This window comes from Ammospiza caudacuta, chromosome 2 (assembly GCF_027887145.1).
Source record: "Ammospiza caudacuta isolate bAmmCau1 chromosome 2, bAmmCau1.pri, whole genome shotgun sequence".
In the NCBI taxonomy this organism is placed as follows: Eukaryota; Metazoa; Chordata; class Aves; order Passeriformes; family Passerellidae; genus Ammospiza; species Ammospiza caudacuta.
Window position 1 is genome coordinate 121,504,175 of NC_080594.1, and position 18,258 is coordinate 121,522,432.

Genomic DNA, 18,258 nt, shown 5'->3' on the forward strand with positions numbered 1-18,258 from the left:
CAGGGGACAAAAACTGCTGTGGGTGCAGCCACCAGGGCCAGCAGGCATCAGGGAGATGCACAGCAGGGCCTGGACCTCCCTGCTACCAGGGCAGATCCCTCACTGCTGTTGTCTCTAACCAGACAATTTGCAGCAGCATTTCTAGGACTGGGAGAGAGCAGGAAAAACCAGGGCCAGGCCTAATTCCTTACCTGACAGCATGAGGAACTGACATCCCATCAAAACCCATCTTTTGGTGTCCTACCAATCACTATTAAGTGTTTTTTAACCAAATCTTCATTGGCTTTACATCCTGTGTCACAGACCACAAACCACAGTTCTCCCTTGGAAGGGATGTGGACACTCACTGTGCTGCCTCAAAACCATCCTCATTTTATTCCCAGTTCATCCCTCCTTCCCAGTCAGCTGAAAAGGCCCTTTTCCAGCAACAGGAACCTTTATCCAAAAAAGCTGCACTGACATTTTTCAAACCTGTTTATGTTGAATCACAGCCAGTGCTACTCTTCCATGGAATCATGGAATGGTTTGGGAGGGATTTTAAATCCCACCCAGTGCCACTCCTGCCCTGGCAGGGACACCTCCCACTGTCCCAGGCTGCTCCAACCCCAGTGTCCAGCCTGGCCTTGGGCACTGCCAGGGATGCAGGAGCAGCCCCAGCTGCTTTGGGCACCCTGTGCCAGGGCCTGCCCACCCTGCCAGGGAGAGCACAACTGACCTGCACCTGGCACTGACCTGGCCATGGCACTGACCTGGGCATGGCGTGGCCGCTGAGCTGCAGCTTGCGGAAGGTCTCCTCATACTGGGGCAGCTCCACGTAGGAGATGAGCCACTGCACCACCTCGTCCACCGTCCAGTTGTACACTGCAGAGAGCACAACAGCACAGCTCATGGGGGGCATGGGCACCAGGGAGCCACAGCCTGGGGCTGGCAGGGACCTCAGAGCCCACCCAGTGCCACCCCTGCCATGGCAGGGACACCTCCCACTGTCCCCAGTGTCCAGCCTGGCCTTGGACACTGCCAGGGATGCAGGGGCAGCCCCAGCTGCTCTGGGCACCCTGTGCCAGGGCCTGCCCACCCTGCCAGGGAACAATTCCTCATTGCCAAGATCCCACCCAGCCCTGCCCTCTGGCACTGGGACAATCCAGGTAGTCCTGCAGGACCTCAGCCTCCCCCTCAAGGGACCATTTTGGGCCAGACTCAGGAGCTCCTGAGGTTCTGCTGCCCCTGAGCCCCCACAGACCCCTCATGGCATGGGGGGAGCTGCCTGGAGCTTTCTCTGTCACAACACACCTTTCCCAGGGCTGCTTTGCCCCTGTGCTCCCAGTTCCCAAAATTACCACATGTAATGAGGCCATCAGATAGAGGAGCAGAGGAGGCCCCACCTCGTGCCATGGCACCAGCAGGGCTCGGGCTGGGCACCCTGGCAGAGCCAACCCCCAAAGCACTGGCAGGTGACCCAAAGCTGGCATCACTGGGCTTTCCATCAGCCAGGGGATCCTGATGCCTCCACACTCCAACAGGGAAAGCTCATCCTCAGCACGTGCCCAAAGGCCCAGAATTCTGGGGTCAGCTCCCAAAGCCTCACTCCCTGCTCCAGGCCCTGGCACAGGGTGCCCACAGGAGCTGGGGCTGCCCCTGCATCCCTGGCAGTGCCCAAGGCCAGGCTGGACACTGGGGCTGGAGCAGCCTGGGACAGTGGGAGGTGTCCCTGCCATGGCTGGGGTGGCACTGGGTGGCTGTGAGGTCCCTCCCAACCCAAACTGGGACCTCTGTGATTCTGGGATTCCCTGAGCTTTGACTAAGAAAAGCTCACGGAACTGTGCTGGAAAAAACACCCATCGGAAGCAGCTTGAGAAAGGATCTGTGGGAGGAGGTGGAGCAGGTGCTGCAGCCCAAGTGAACCAGGTGAACTCTGCTCCCTAACCTCCTCCCCAGGCATCTGTGCATTATTTATGGAGCCATAAGTGAGGAAACCTTAGGAAATCAAGCTCCTGCCTTTGCTGCTTTGTTGTGCTGCACTTACAGCAAGGCTCTGAAGGCAAATACAATCCCAGAATCCCAGACTGGTTTGGGCTGGAAGGGACCTTAAATCCCACCTAGTGCCACCCCTGCCATGGCAGGGACCCTTCCACTGTCCCAGTGCCATGTCCAACCTGGCCTGGGACACAGCAGATGTGTTTATTGGACAGAAGGGACTTTATTGCACTTGAATTTATCATCCCCTGGCCCTGGCAGGGCTGTCTGGCTCTGCTACAATGCAACCCTGACTGGGCACACGAGCACAGAAACATCTGCTCAAGCTCCAGGTAGCCCAGTGCCTCCCATGGGGAGCTGAGGGGTGAGGGAGAGGAGGGATGGGTGATCTGGGAGAGATGAGGAAGCTGGAGCTCAGAGAAATGAGATGAGAGATCTGGCAGAGATGAGGAAACTGGGGGACATGGAGGAGCCGAGAGAGAGGAGGGAGATGGAGCTCAGAGAAATGAGATGAGAGATCTGGGAGAGATTAGGGAGATGGAGCTGTGACAGATGGGGGAGCTGAGAGAGATGAGCAAGCTCAGAGAGCTGATTGAACTGATGAAGAGGAGAAAGATGAAGATGAGGAAGCTGAGAGAGCTCACAGAGCTGAGAGATGGAGCTCAGAGGATGACAGAGATGAGAGAGATGAGGGATCTGGGAGAGACAAGTGAGCTCAGAGCTAACTGAGTGGATGAAGCTGAGAGAGATGATGAAGCTGATGAAGCTGAGGGAGCAGAGGCAGAGCCCAGCACCAAGCAAGGATAGCAAGGCTCCAAAGGAAGGTGCCATCCCCACGGACGCTGGCACAGTGACCCAAGTGGAGGGTGGCACAGACGCGGCCACCAACCCTCCCTACAGTGACGGTCACTGTCCCACACATGGAGTGACACCTGTGGCTGTGGGCACCAGCAGGATGCCAACAATGGGAGGATGGGAGAAGCCACAGGCCTGCATGGTGACATCACCAGCACTTGCCACAGGGAGTGAGGCCACATCCCCAGGCAGCAGCACTGCCAGCCCTGAGCTCCTCTCACTTCCATGAGGCCACATCCCCAGGCAGCAGCACTGCTGCCCTGTGTTCCTCCAGAGCCCCTGGCTCCTCTCACTTCCAGGAGGCCACATCCCCATCCTCCAGAGCCCCTGGCTCCTCTCACTTCCATGTGCAGCCATGTTTCTTTGGGGAAGAATCCCTGAGAAGCACAGGCACAGATGAGCAGGATCCTGTCCTGCCTCCTCACCCAGGGGCTGATCTGGCATCACTTCCACAGCTTTGGCAGAGCCAGGCTCACCCAGGTGCCATCCCTCAGACCCAGCACCTCGTAAGGGCATCACAGCCTTTATCTTCTGCCATAACTCAGGGGCAGAAATATCTTTTTACTTTCCACATGTGCCCAGGAACAGCAGCAATGGAAGGAAGGAAAAGCAACGCCCTGAAAAGAAATGACACAGGCCCAGCCACCCCATCACTTGGGTGAGATGTCAGTGCCCTTCACAGCTGCTTTTCACACCCCCAGGAGGGAGCAGACCTTTCCTACAAGCCTGATTCATGATTTCAGCTCAAACTCCAAAATCAGGCTTCACATTTCCCTGGCAGTGCCAAGGCCAGGCTGGACACTGGGGCTGGGAGCAGCCTGGCACAGTGGAAGGCTCCCTGCCTGGCAGGGGTGGCACCGGCTGGGATCTGAGTCACTCCCATCCCAAACTCTCTGTGATTCCATGACATCAGGACACCCTTCAGAAACCAGTCACTCATTCTATCAGCCACATCTAAAGATGATGAAAGGGAAAACAAGAGCAGGAGCTGAGTGCAGCACTGGACACCCACAGTGCCATGGCAGCCCTGCCAGGCCCTGGGCGTGCCAGGGGCAGGGACAGAGCCAGGGCAGCTCAGCAATTAGGGGCCTGCTGAGTATCAAGGGATGTTCTCCTCTGTCCCTTAATGATTTCTACCCTTTCCCAGCTGACAGCAAAACACACTCCAGGCAAAGCCATGTGTAAACAGCCTGTAATGGGATAAATATTTCTTACAGGAGACACTCCTGGCATACAAGAGGCACAGGGACTCAGTCATGGAATCACAGCACCCTTTTGGCTGGAAAATCCCTCTGAGCCCAGAGTCCAACCACCCTCAGCACTGCCAAGGCCACCCCTGGCCATGGTCCCAAGTGCCACATCCATAGGGCTGTGACATCCCCCCAGGATGTGTTTCCCTCCCTGTCCTGGGCAACTGTGCCACTCCTAGAGTGATGTGGACAAGAACTGTCAACACATCCCTGTCCAGCTCCATGGGAGAGTCTGGTCTGGGATACACAGCTCTGGAATTGTCACACGGATATCACAGAAACAGGGAAAGGTTTGGGCTGGAGGGACCCTAAATCCCACCCAGTGCCACCCCTGCCATGGCAGGGACACCTCCCATGGTCCCCAGTGTCCAGCCTGGCCTTGGGCACTGCCAGGGGTGCAGGGGCAGCCCCAGCTGCTCTGGGCACCCTGTGCCAGGGCCTGCCCACCCTGCCAGGGAACAATTCCTCATTGCCAATGTCCCACCCAGCCCTGCCCTCTGGCACTGGCAGCCATTCCCTGGGTGCTGTCCCTGCAGGCCTTGTCCCCAGTCCCTCTGCAGCTCTGCTGGAGCCCCTGCAGGCCCTGCCAGGGGCTCTGAGCTCTCCCTGCAGCTTCTCCTCTCCACTGTGTTTCCAATCCCTGCTGCAGATGCTGCACCTCACTCAGTGCTCCTGGGAATGGGAGGGGCTGCTGCACTCCCTGCAGCTGCACCCACAGCTCTGAAACACAGAGCACATCCCACCACAGGAATTTAAGGAAGAAAAGTCAAACACCAACAGGACACAAATGAGAAACTGAAATTTCTGTGGCTGGTGAACTGATTAGAAGATTAACATCCAGTATTTCAAGGAATGGACATAGACAGAACTCCTCTTTTAGAGATGAGGAGAATTAAAAAAACTGGATTAATGATTTCTGTGGAATTCTGTGTGAACGCACTGGGGAAGCACTTGCCAATCTTAAAGTTTGTTCCAAGATTCCCAGGATTTCAGAAAGTTTCTCAGCAGAGGCTGAACTCCCACCACCTCCCTGGGTGCTGGGATAAATAATAGCATTTTGGAACAGCTAAAAGTTATTTCCACATGGACTGTACTTATGACACTTCCTGGATTTTACTGTCCCTTCTTTTCACTGTGAAGGAGCTTTTCAGGTTAAAAACATTTCTTTTAAGGAAAACACAACCTGCAGAAAAGCTCCCAAGCAGCTCTACTGAATATTTAGGATATCTACTGAATATTTAGGATAAATCACTCCATTACAATTCCGTCTGGAACTGGGTATGTGAAGAACCTGAATTTGGCTGTATTTTACACACATTTCCAGGGCAGAGGAACAAAACAAGAACTGATCCTTTGGTGGCCACACTCAGGTGCAGCAGGAACAGTTTGGAAGGATCAATCCTGAGGAAATCCTTGAAATCCACACCTCAAAAAGGGAGCTGGAAGGGCACAAGGCCTGGTACAAGGGAGGAAAAGCAGCACAATCGTCCTGAGATGCACACCCTGCCCAGGGCATCTGAAATCCAAACTGTCTGGCACTCTTGGGAAAGGATTTCTTGGCTTTTTGCCCTTTTTTACCTTCTGATGTTTTCCAGGCCTTCCAGAGGTCCTCCACACTGATGAGCTTGTCCTCTCCATGGAAAGTGCTGTGCTTGACTGCTGGGTCATGGTAATTCAAGTCTTCCCTCAAGAACTAGGAGAGGAATTAACAGCAAGATTAAGCTTTGGTTCATCTTTCAGGGACATGAGGAGCATAAAAAAATTCTGAAGAGTAATAGTTTTGATGGGAAAGTCATAGCAAATCTAAATTCAAAAAACCCCATAAACATAATGGATATACTAGATACATATATCTATCTTTTATACAGATACAAGTATATTCCCTGCTGTACCCCTGAATATCTCTGTTCCTGGGAAAACCAGCTACGAAATATTTAGAAAGCAAATACATTAAATTCATTCATAATGGAGAAGGGACAATTAACTAAAACCTTTGGTCTTGGGATTCCAGACATTTCTTTGAATTATAGTAACACCAAAAATTCACCTAAGAGGTACAATGGAGCCAGCTTTATGTCACTGGAGTAAGAACCCAAGAATTATTACTGGATTAGACCTGCACCTTCAAATACAAGCTGGAACAAATGCCATGGGCAGGAGGGGAGGCAGTTCCACTGAAAAATAGAAATAAATCTATGTATCCCAGCTCAGTGGGGGCCCAGAGCAGCTGGGGCTGCCCTGCATCCCTGGCAGTGCCCAGGGCCAGGTTGGACACCCAGGGCCAGGTTGGACATTGGGGACAGTGTCCCTGCCATGGCAGGGGTGGCACTGGATGGACTGTGAGATCACTCCCAACCCAAACCAGGCTGTAAAATCCACCAGCAGACAGAGAACCACTCACACTCCAGTGCCCAACAGGTGGAACCAAGTTCAAGGATAATTCCACATTCCCACTCCCCAGGACATGATCCCCACACAGACAGCTTCATCCCTGGGCTCTTCCACGTGCTACAGGATGATACCCACACCCAAAAAACACCTTAGAGCCATAGATGGTGTTTTTACATCATACAGGGCAGAAAGGAGATCTGGGCAGCTTTGGATCCCAGGCTCCCTGCAAAGCCAGGGAGGCAGCTCCAGCCTGGGGCTCTGCCCTGCTGCCCAAAGGCTGCCAGGGCAATTCCTGCCCCCCAGAACACAGGAAAATGGAAAATGTGGGGAAATGTGGGGAATGGGAAACTGGATAACTGGGGAAATGTGAAAACTGGACAATTTGGGGAAATGTGGAAAATGGGAGAATATGGGGAAATGGGGAAACTGGAGAATTGGGGAAATGGGGAGAATGGGAGAATGTGGGGAAATGTGGAAAAGTGGGAGAATGTGAAGAAATATGGAAACTGGAGAATTTGGGGAAATGTGGAGAACAGGACAATTTGGAGAAATGTGGAAAATGAGAGAATTTGGGAAAATGTCTGTCTCTGCAGGGGTTGAGCCTCGGGGCTCCAGCTGTGCCAAGCCCTGTCCCCGTGGGTGCCGCCGTGACCGAGTGGGAACATGGCAATGTCACCAATGTCACTGATGTCACCAATGTCACCGGCCCTGCTCCAGCCCCAGCTCCCACCACAGCACAGTCAGCTGCTGCTCTGTATATTTAGCTCGGGTGCACAGAAAGGAAAGGTGATCCCTCAGCTTCCCTTGGGCTCACGGGGGCCAGAACAAACCCAAGGACTCGGCGCAGGGGACGCAGCTGGGCTGGGGGATGTCCTGATAAATGAGCAGGGAGAGGATGCAGACTGGGGCTGGGGGAGCTGGGCTGAGCCCACCAAAGCCCAGACAGACCATAAAGCACATTTGCCACCAGTAGCTGCTGGGGAAAAGACAAAATCATGGAGTCCCAGACTAGTTTGGGTTGGGAAGGACCCTAAAGTCCACCCAGTCCCACCCCTGGCATGGACAGGAGCACCTTCCACTATCCCAGGTACTCCAAACCCCAGGCACACGAAGCACTGTGCAGAGCACTGACCTTGCAAACCACTGACAAGCAGCACTTCCAAGTGTTAAAGTTCCCACTGATCCTGGGCCTGGAGACACCCAAAGCTCTGAGCCCTGCACAGAGGGTGGGCCAGACCATTGCCAAGGTCCCACAGACCATCTCCAGGATCCCATCCAGACCGCCCCAGCCTCAGCCAGGCTGTGAATCCACAAGGAAACTCAGTCAAACCTGAGTCTCCCCACCAAGTGCAGGGAAAAGCAAACCCTGGTCAAACCAGCCAAAAGCAGCAGGACCAGAACCACTGCTCCAAACCCCATGAGGAGCTGGGATCACAGTGGGAAGACAGCCTGGGAATGCTGATCTTGGTGCTCTGGGGCATCCAACAGCAGGAGGACCTGCAGCTGCTGGAGAGAGCCCAGAGGAGCCACAGAGCTACTCCGGGGCTGGAGCCCCTCTGGAGCCAGGCTGGGAGAGCTGGGGGGGCTCACCTGGAGAGGAGAAGCTGCAGGGAGAGCTCAGAGCCCCTGGCAGGGCCTGAAGGGGCTCCAGGAGAGCTGCAGAGGGACTGGGAACAAACATGCTGGCTGAAGGCATACTCAGAAATTAGCAGATCCACTAAATGGGATTTTCTGGAGGGTTTATTTTCCATAGAATCACAGAATCTCCTGAGTTGGGAGGGACCCAAAGGGATCAAGTCCAAGTCCTGGCTCTGCACAGCCCCAACAACCCCACCTTGTGCCTGAGAGCCTTGTCCAACCTCCCCTTGAACTCTGTTCTGTGGTTTTTTTATCTGCAGAAACTGTAGCTACTGGAGTGATTTTTCAAGGCTTCCCATTCCTCCCACACCCCTGGATGTGTGCCACCCTCTCTCCCGAGCACCAGCTCCTGCTGAGCCCAGCTAAGGGCCAGACCCAGCCACGTGCTGGCAGCTGCCTGTGCTCCCCAAGCCCAGCAGCTGCCCCACAGGGACAGAAAGCTCCTGCCTCCAAGGCCTTCCCCAGCCAGCGAGCCCAGGCAGCAGGACCTGGCTCTGGGAGGAGCCAGGGAAAGGCTGGGCAGCAACACAAACCTTGTTTCCTGAGGAAACCAGGCTGGCAGCATCCCAGAGCCCTGGCACCGGGCAGCCACAGCCCAAAGAGCCAGAGCTGCCTTTGCTGTGAGCGTGCAGACAGGAATAGATCTCTAATTAGAAGATTTCCCCACGAGGGGCAGTTCTTTCACTTTAATTGAGGCCATTGATGTCATCTGAAACTTCATTGAAACTGCAAGGATGATGTATGGACAGCGTGAAGCTGTGGGACACAACCCCACCCATCATTTATTTTAAAAATACCTGTGCTGTCTGTGTGTCCCCTTCTGCCCAGGCAGGGGTTTCAGTCCCAACAAAACACTCCCATCACTGAACCCCAAAGGGCAGGGGCCAAAACAATAAATGAAAATATCAAGTTCTCAGCCAATCAGGAAAATGCCCATCCCTGGAAGTGTTCCAATCCAGGCTAGACCAGGCTTAGAGCAACCTGGGATAATGGAAGGTGTCTCTGCCCATGGCAGGTGGTGGGGCTGGATGAGGCTTAAAGTCCCTCCCAACCAGACCATCCTGGAAGCCCATGAACCCCGTAAAAGGTTTAAATTTGAGCCTCCTGCATTCTTCCCAATAATCCCCCAGCAGCTGTCCCCCCACAGCCCAGAGTCAAACCTGACTGCAGGATCCATGTGGGGGACAGTGATAACCTTGACAGGGAGAACACAGCAGAGCCAGCTCAGAGAGGGAAATTCCTGCAATACCTCACTGAGAGGCTCCAGAGCTCATTGACAGGTGAACTTAATGCAACTTCAATAAAAGCTTAGCAGAGGTAAAGCAACAGCTGCATGGATGGAATCCAGGGACAGGGAACCACTGAGGTTAGAAAAGACTTCCAAAATCATGGAGTCCAACTGTAAATGCAACAACCTGAGTGCTCTGGCTGGGGGCAATGCCAGCACAAACACAGCCTGAGGGGAATGGACTGGGAGCAGCCCTGGGAGAAGGAGCTGGGGATTGGTGGGAGAAACTCCACAGGCCCTGGCCATGAGCACTGGGACCTGAAATCCCTGTGCCCTGGGCTGATCCCACAGTGTGGGCAGCAGGAAAGGGACGGGGATTGTGCCCCTGTGCCCCACTCAGGCTGGACAGCCCTTTCCAGGAGGAATTTTCCTAATGTCCAAGCTGAACTTCCCCTGGTTCAACTAAGGCCGTTCCCTCTGCTCCTGTCCCTGTTCCCTGGGAGCAGAGCCCGACCCCCCCGGCTGTGCCCTCCTGGCAGGGACTTGTGCAGAGCCACAAGGGCCCCTGAGCCTCCTCTGCTCCAGCCTCAGCCCTCTCTCAGCCTCTCCTGGTGCTCCAGACCCTTTTCCAGGCCTGTTCCCTGCTAGGAGCAGAGCAGAGGTGTGGGAGCAGGAGCAGCCCCGCAGGGCTCAGCCCTGCTCAGGTGCAGCTCAGAGGGGTTTGGAGAGTGCCTGTAGGAGCACCAAGGCAGTGATTCTGCACCCTCCTGGAAAATCCCACTGAATCCTCCCATCCTGGCAGTGTCCCTGTGCCAAGGCTCTGAGCACACGTTCCCAGCAGGGTTTTATACCAGGAACTCCCAATGATTCCAGTGAGAGCAGGGGCAAGATTTGCTCAGAGACATAAAACTGCCAGCTCAGCCCAGCCCTAAGGACATGAGGCTTATTCCTAATTTAATGCCAGGGAACAGCACACTTGGGCTGAGCTGGGCTGCCCGAGGCTGCCCCGGTCCCTGGGAGAGGCTGAGCCACTCAGTGCAGGGAGCCGCCTCCAGGGAAACACCTCAAGAGGTGGAGGAAATGCAACTGGAAGCCTTTCAATTGTTTTCATTGCTCACAGTCAAGTGGGATTGAGGCAGAGGGAACAGCCCTGCAAGCTGGGAACAGCCACCCAAAACCAGCAGCTGCTGGCACCAGGGGCCTGTGCTGTGTCCCTGGGGACTGCCACTGCTCCAGAGGGACACTGGGATGGCTGGGCTTGCAAGAGCAGCTGGGGCTGCCCCTGGATCCCTGGCAGGACTGGGCGCTGGGGCTAGAGCAGCCTGGGGCAGTGGGAGGTGTCCCTGCCATGGCAGGGGTGGCACTGGGGGGATTTAAGGTCTCTTCCAGCCCAAAGCAGTCTGGGGTTCTGTCACCTGGGACCGCAGAGCTACCCCTGAGTGGCAGCACATCCCTGCACCCACGTGCTTCTTTCTGCTTCCAACACTCTGCCTTTCCTGTTTAGCTGCCAGTCCTCCCTACAAGACAGAATTCCTCACCTCCAACGAGCACCCACCACAACTGAGGCAACACTGCAAACAAAGAGCTTTCCCTTTTCCTGCAGACTCTGATTTCCATCGGTGCTTGTGTAAACAAAGAACAACAACTTTCCTTCTCTTCAATCTTTTATCAGCTAAAATCTCTAAGGCTAACACAACAAAAAGCTGCTCCTTTTTTAGCAGTGAGCACACAAGGACTGAAACTGCTTTAGTTGGCTGCTGCAAGAATGCAGTAAACATAAAATCATGGAGTGGTTTGGGTTGGGAGGGACATTAAAGCTCATTTAATTTCATCCCCTGCCACGGGCAGGGACACCTTCCACTATCCCAGGTTGCTCCAAGCCTCATCCAACCTGGCCTTGGACATTTTTAGGGATAGGACACCCACAGCTGCTCTGACAACAATGAAGGGGCTACAAAGCCCCAGGAGGGAGGAGAAGCCCCAGCCAGCACTGGTGACAGTGCTGAGACACCCCTTGGATCATCTCAAGGTGACACGTGGCTTCCTCTGTGCTGAGGAGGAGGCACCAAGCCCAAGTGCAGCCCTGGCCACAGCAGCCTCACTGTGAGAGCAGTCCCAGCACTGGGCTGGACAAGGCGCTGGTGATACCTTGGGTTTTAGGTTTCTCAGTTCTGTTTTGGTGTGCAGCTTTTAGCTTTCTTTCAAGTGTTACTACGATCTTTTCACTGGGAGGTGAAGACAAAACCATCCTATTCCAGCTGGAGACTCAAGGACAATCTCTTCAAACTTCAGGCCCAAAGCACAAACAACATGAAAAGATGAGGGTGGGCAAGCGAGCAAGGAGGATGAAACTTCATCATTTGAAACTATTAGTTGGACAGTTAGCTCCTGTATGCAAATGGACTAAAACTTATAAAAATGTGACATCTCATGACCAAGCTCTTTTGCTTCCACCTTGGAGCCACCCAGGCAGAGCCAGGACTGTGGCTGCGGTCCTGCCAGGGTGTGGCCTTTGAAGTCCCTTCAATAAATACCCTCTTTGTTGCCCATAACTCCATGTAACCCCTGTTCCAGCTGCTCAAGGCCCTGCCGGGCACAGCTTAGCCCTGCACCAACCTCGTCGCTCTCCTCCACGTCCACATTGCCGTTGGCGTCGTCGTCCATCTGCTTGTGGATGTTGCGCACGGCCTCGAAGCTCAGCTGCTCATCCTCATCGTGGCACAGGGCCTTGTCGATGCGGCAGAACTCTGTGGGGACACAGCAGCACGTCAGGCAGCAGAACCAGCCCCTGAGGCAGCACCGACCCCCTCAGGGAGCAGCACCGACCTCCTGAGGCAGCAGCACCGACCCCCTCAGGGAGCAGCACCGACCCCTCAGGGAGCAGCACCGACCTCCTGAGGCAGCAGCACCGACCCCTCAGGCGGCAGCACCAACCCCCGAGGCAGCAGCACCGACCCCCTCAGGGAGCAGCACCGACCCCCTCAGGCGGCAGCACCGACTCCAGCACCGACCCCTCAGGGAGCAGCACCGACCCCTCAGGCGGCAGCACCGACCCCCTCAGGCGGCAGCACCGACCCCCTGAGGGAGCAGCACCGACCCCCTCAGGGAGCAGCACCAACTCCCTCAGGCGGCAGCACCGACCCCCCTGAGGCAGCAGCACCGACCCCTCAGGGAGCAGCACCGACCCCTCAGGGAGCAGCACCGACCCCTCAGGGAGCAGCACCGACCCCTCAGGGAGCAGCACCGACCCCCTCAGGGAGCGCCAATCACCCTGAGGCAGCAGCACTGACACCCCTCAGGGAGCAGCAATCCCCTGGTGGGTCCCTGCAGCTGGCCGGGCATGGAGCCTGGCTCCAGCAGAGCAGGGCAGGGCAGGGCAGGTGTTCCTCTCACCCCAGCCCTCCACACTCCCACCAGGGCAGCTCTCCCAGCAGGGGCTGCCCCCTGCCCACAGCCCCAGCAGGACAGGGCAGGGCAGGGCAGCCCTCTCACCCCAACCCGCCACTCTCCCAGCAGGGGCTGGCTCCTGCCCACAGCCCCAGCTCCAGCTCTCCCTTGGAGGCTGTTGGTGTTGGCACCAAGAGCAGTCAGGGCGTTTGGGGAGGAAGAGTTGCGTGTTTATAAAATACGGCAATTAAAACCCTTCCCACTTCCTGATTATGGAACGGGCTCTTCTGGCTGTTTTTCACATCATTTTCTACTTTCTAAGACTAATACTTGATGTTTTGCTGCGTGCCCGAGTCCATGCAAGCACCAAACAGGGCTGATCCAGCCCTTCCATGGCACTGCCAGGTGGTGACAGAGACCCAGGTATGGGCAATCCTCAGGGACCTGGGCAGGCTGGAGAGCTGGGACCATGCCAAGGCCATGGAGTTCAGCAGGGCCAAGTGCAAGGTGCGGCAGGGGCTGGGAGAGCTGGGGGTGCTCACCTGGAGAGGAAATACCTGAGAGCCCCTGCCAGGGCCTAAAGGGGCTCCAGGAGAGCTGGAGAGGGACTGGGAACAAGGCAATGGCTTCCCACTGACAAGGGGGCCTGGACAATGATGCAGCCTCCTGCAGAGGCAGGGCTGGTGCCCTGCTGCTCCCAAACCTCGGGGAGTTCACTCCCTGCTAACTCAGGTCTGCCCATGTGGCCAAGGGTGCCAGCAGTGCTGTGAACTGGGACCCTTCCCCAGGGCTCTCTGCTGCCCCAGGCCACTCCTGAAGGGACACCAGAACCACATGGACCTCGGAAGAACACTGCATGCCCTGGGGCTGATTTGGGGAGATCTGGGGCTCCTCTCCTCCCCTGCCAGAGCTCTCTGGTGGCTCAGAGCTTTGGCTGGGCCTTTCTGTGCTGGCTGCTCCCGTTATCTCCGAGGCAGTGAGCAGGGACACGAGATGGTCTCTGTGTTTATGCTGCCCTGGGACATGACTCCAGAAGGAAAAATGAAGCCAGGCTAAACGATATCTCCCAAAATATGACATGGTTATCTTGTTCCGAGCCTGTGCTTGTTGTTGCAAGGGAGAACGTGGCAACGCCGTAGCAAAGTTTGGATTATAGGAAGGGAAGGTCGTGTTATTGTAAAAGTGGGTTTATTCATATTAACCCCCTCCTGACCACGGGACTCCTGAGCCTTGGCTCACGTCTGTCCAAGGGTTAAACCAGGGAGAGACCTGAAGGGCTGAAGGATTGGGGGAGTCAAGGATTGATGGGATCCTGCCCTGATGTCGTGCCACCCCAAGGACAACCCCCGGGTATTTGCAGCACAAATGCCAGGAATGAAGATTGACTGAGAGCAGCAGCAAGAGCAACAAAACAAGGCTTTCAAGAGCTGCCAGGTGCCGATAATCAACTGCACCATCAACAGCAATCAAACCAAACCCGAGAGGAATCTGGTGCTTTCATCAAGACCAAAAGGAGCCTGAATATGGGGCACAAGTGATTTAATCAGCAGACAACCCTGAAGTGACAACAGAACGGTCCCAACCTTTCAGCAGCCACTCTGGGCTCTTCATTCCCCTCCCTGTTATCTCCCTTCCTCTCCCTGTTATCTCCACGGGCAAGAATACTCAAATGAAGGAACAAAGACCAGCACCAGCCACTTTGCCTGTGACTGATGAAAGATTAAGCCTGAAGATCATAGCACAGAATCGTCCTCTGTTTGGGAAGGGACCTTTAAAGCTCATCCACACCTTCCACTGCCCCAGGCTGCTCCAAGCAGGCCTGGAATACTGCAATGAGGCTATTCCAACACACCTTCAGCGAACAAAAGCCTCAAAATGAGAGCGAAATTGGCTTTAAGTAAACAAAGCCTCTCCGGAACGTCCAGCCCTGACTTTTGGTCCAGCAGCTTCCCCAAGAGACACCTGCTGATCCTGCCTGGTCCTCAGCAGGGCAGTGACTCCTGAGGAGCAGCACCATCAGCTCCACTCCCACCCCGCCCCTCTGAGTCACGGGGAACCTTCCGTCTCCATCCCGCTGTTCGGTGGCTCCAGGCTGCTCTTCTGTCCCATCATCGACTCACAGGCTGCATCTGCCCCGCCGGGCAGAACAAAGAGTCCCTTGTCCCTCCCAAGGGGTGTCCTTGATGGGCCATTAACCGGGCCACATCAACACGGGCCGGCCTCACAGCCCTCCTGCTGGCCCTTCCATCTCCTGTTGCCCCTCTCATCCCCTCCTGCCAGCCTGACATCCCTCACCCTACCCCTCTTCCATCCCTCCTGCCCCTCTTCCATCCCTCCTGCCCCTCTGGGCTCGCTGTCCCCACCAAAGGCTCTCTGCAGCCTCTACTCAGGGGTCCTGCTGCCAGTCCAAAGGTGCCCCGACCCAGGTCATCAAAGGACCCTGAGGCCAAAGTGCTAAAGCAGAGCTGGAATTTCACCGAGCCATCGAGCTTGGAAAAGGCCTTTGGACACCATCGAGTCCAGGTGTTCCCCAGCACTGCCAAGGCCACCACTGACCATGTCCCCAAGTGCCACCACACCTGTGAAATCCATCCAGGGATGTGGCTGCACCTGTGCCACGGCTGGAATGGAACATCTTCCATTAAGGAATTCTTCCCAATACCCACCCTGAACCTCCCCGGTGCAATTTGAAGCCACTTTCACCTACCATGGAAGGCAGTTTGGGGTGCTTTTGTAACAGATGACAAAGATGTGCCTTATGGTGGTCCTGGCTGGCACAAGTCACCCAGACTTGTTTTGTTACTCTTGTTTTGGGGGCTCCAGCCATTAGCCACCCAAAACTCAACAGGACATAGACATGGCCCTGGACCAGCAGCTCTGGGCAGCTCTGTCTTGGCAGGGCTGGAGGGGACGATCTTCAGAACTCCCCTGTAACATCACTTCATTCCAGACCTTCCCTTTCTCATGGGAGAGTCTCTCTAACGAGGATTTTGTTTGTTTAATTTCCCTTGATTTCCTTCTTTGAGGTCCCATTATCTCCAATAATGTCCCAGACCCCCGCAGCTCCAAGCTCTGCAGCAGCAGCAGCCCTGGGGACAGCACTGAACAGCAGCTTAATTATTACAATTGTCATTTACATAACTGGCTTTTATAAACACCGGGAGGGCAGCCAAGGAAAAAAGCCCTATATTTGGGGAAAAAGAACTGTTTACATATTTCACCCGTGTAAACAAGGGCTCAGTTGAACTTCCGTGCTCAGGGTTTCTCCCCTGGAACTCTGGGTTTCAAGTAAAAAATGCCAAGGACAACTTCAGGAATTTTAACGAAGGCACTAATCTGTGAGGGATGCATCCAGAGATTTCCATTCCCTCTGGGGGGGTAAGGAATAGCAAGGGGAACCCTGGAAGCCCTGACATCTTGCAAGGCTCAGAGCAGCAGCACACAGAGCAAGGCTCAAAGGGCACAGCAATAATCCTGGGTTTGCAGCTCTGGTTCCCAAACATCAGAGCCTGATGGAGCTACGAGAGCATCCAGCCATTCCCACTGTCAGGAAAGTCCTCAGAGGGGTTTTATACTTCAAGCTGACACTTGACAGCTTGTTTACTACAGAGACAACTGTCAGACCACACTCGGCCACAGGCACACGTGAAATTCACATATAAATCCTTTCTGTCAAAAAAAAAAAAAAAGGGGATTTACCAAAGAGAATCGGGATTTTAGCACATGCTCGTTCTCCTGCTCCTTCTGACCTACTTTCCCTGGCAGACTCCTTCCCTGGGAGGTGCAGAGCCAGGGCACAGAGTCCTGCTCTGGGCAGGCAGCGACCCAGAGGGCAGGGCTGGATCAGGAATTCTTGGCCATGAGGAATTGCTCCCTGGCAGGGTGGGCAGGGCTGGCACAGGGTGCCCAGAGCAGCTGGGGCTGCCCCTGCATCCCTGGCAGTGCCCAAGGCCAGGCTGGACACTGGGGACAGTGGGAGGTGTCCCTGCCATGGCAGGGTGGCACTGGGTGGGCTGTGAGGTCCCTCCCAACCCAAACCAGCCTGTTCCATGACCAGCAGGGACCTCATCCATGTTCCCACCTCCCTTCTAGTGTGGAAACTCCTAGAGTGACTCTCCCAGCAGTTTTGGGATGTAGGACCTGGGAGCTGAGGGGAGTTTGCTCAGCGCAGACCAAGGAGAGCATTCAAGTATCTGCTCAACAGGGAACTATCACCGTGCTCCTGCTCCTGGGTTCCCTTCACCCTTGGGACAGCAGGGTCTGGAGCAGCTCAGCAGGGACTCACTGCACTCAGCCAGCTTTCCATGGAATCCCACACTGGTTGGAGTTGGGAGGGACCGTAAAGCCCATCCAGTGCCACTCAGCCAGCCTCAGGTTGCTCCAACCTTCAATGACTGGAAGTTTCAGCAGGAGTTCAAGGAGACTTTTTTCCTCTAAGGGAGCTCCTTGCACAATGCAAAAAACCAAATCCTTGTACCCAAGTCAGATTAAACAGTCTAGAAAAAATGTAAATCCAAGCAGAGGTTGGGCTGTTTGATCTCCGAGAGACTTTCAAAGAAGTACCAACACCCTCGGGTGTCTCTGCTGGAAGGGCCAACCCTGAATGCTCACAAACCATTTAATAACAGTGCCCAGGGAACCAGGCTGTACCCAGCTCCTGGGGCCAAAGCTGTCTGTGCTGGGAGTGCCCCTGTCTCAGGATCAGCATGACAAAGCCACACAGGGTCACACACATGCAGGAGGAAGCCCTGTGTGATGTGGAGCCCTCCTGCACCACCACAGCTGAACACAGCCACAGGAAGGAATTAAGCAGCAAAGGGAGGTTATTGTACAGTCATGAACTTACACTCAATTAAAACCTTAAAATTTCTTCCCCAAATGGGCTCCTCTCCTTGGCACACGCTCAGCATTTATTTACTACCATCAATTCTCTCACCACCGAGTGCAATCAGCCTTTTTCATCCTCTCCGTGCACCAATTCATTGATTTAATGTCAGCCCATTGCTTCCAGACATCCTCCTCCTTCCCCTCCCTGCTGCAGCAGCAGCACAGCCCTTTCATTCCTGGCTTCCACCCAGTCCCCCCACCAGAACCCTGTCACCCTACTTTTCACCAAGTGCTTCACTCTTTCCACCCCATTAAAACAACACACAGCCCCAAATCACACATGACCCCCAACAAACAAAGCTGTTTTCTGTTGGAGTGGGAACACATGGCCCCATGCCATCCCAATCCCCATCCCATTCCCAGCCTGTCCTGGCAGTGCCCACCCCTCCTCCTGCCCATGCTGTCCCAGCACACCATCCCCTCTATCTGGGAACACCCCCTGTGTCCAGCAGAGAATGACTTCACCCTCACTGTGGCTCCCAAACCTCCCCAGAGCAGATCTGGGCACCCTGGCCTGGGTGCTCCGGCCTCCCAGTGCCAGCTTCACCCATTTCCTTCCGCAGGGATCTCAGTGTGCTTTCCTCAGCCCAGCCTGGGGGACATTTCTCCTTGGCTGAACAAGATAACAGAGGTGGTTCTGGTACCACC

General features: G+C 55.1%; 1 protein-coding gene across 2 annotated transcripts in view; it reads right to left on the reverse strand.

The window, feature by feature from the left end:
• STIM1 (stromal interaction molecule 1) overlaps nucleotides 1-18,258 on the reverse strand; it is a 73,564-nt gene that overhangs the window by 35,894 nt on the left and 19,412 nt on the right. For both annotated transcript variants that reach the window (XM_058824824.1, XM_058824826.1), the window contains 3 exons: nucleotides 11,953-12,083; nucleotides 5,658-5,772; nucleotides 750-861 (listed from right to left, as the gene is read on the reverse strand). In XM_058824824.1, coding sequence (XP_058680807.1) covers nucleotides 750-861; nucleotides 5,658-5,772; nucleotides 11,953-12,083 — 358 coding nt within the window. The remainder of the gene's footprint in view (nucleotides 1-749; nucleotides 862-5,657; nucleotides 5,773-11,952; nucleotides 12,084-18,258) is intronic.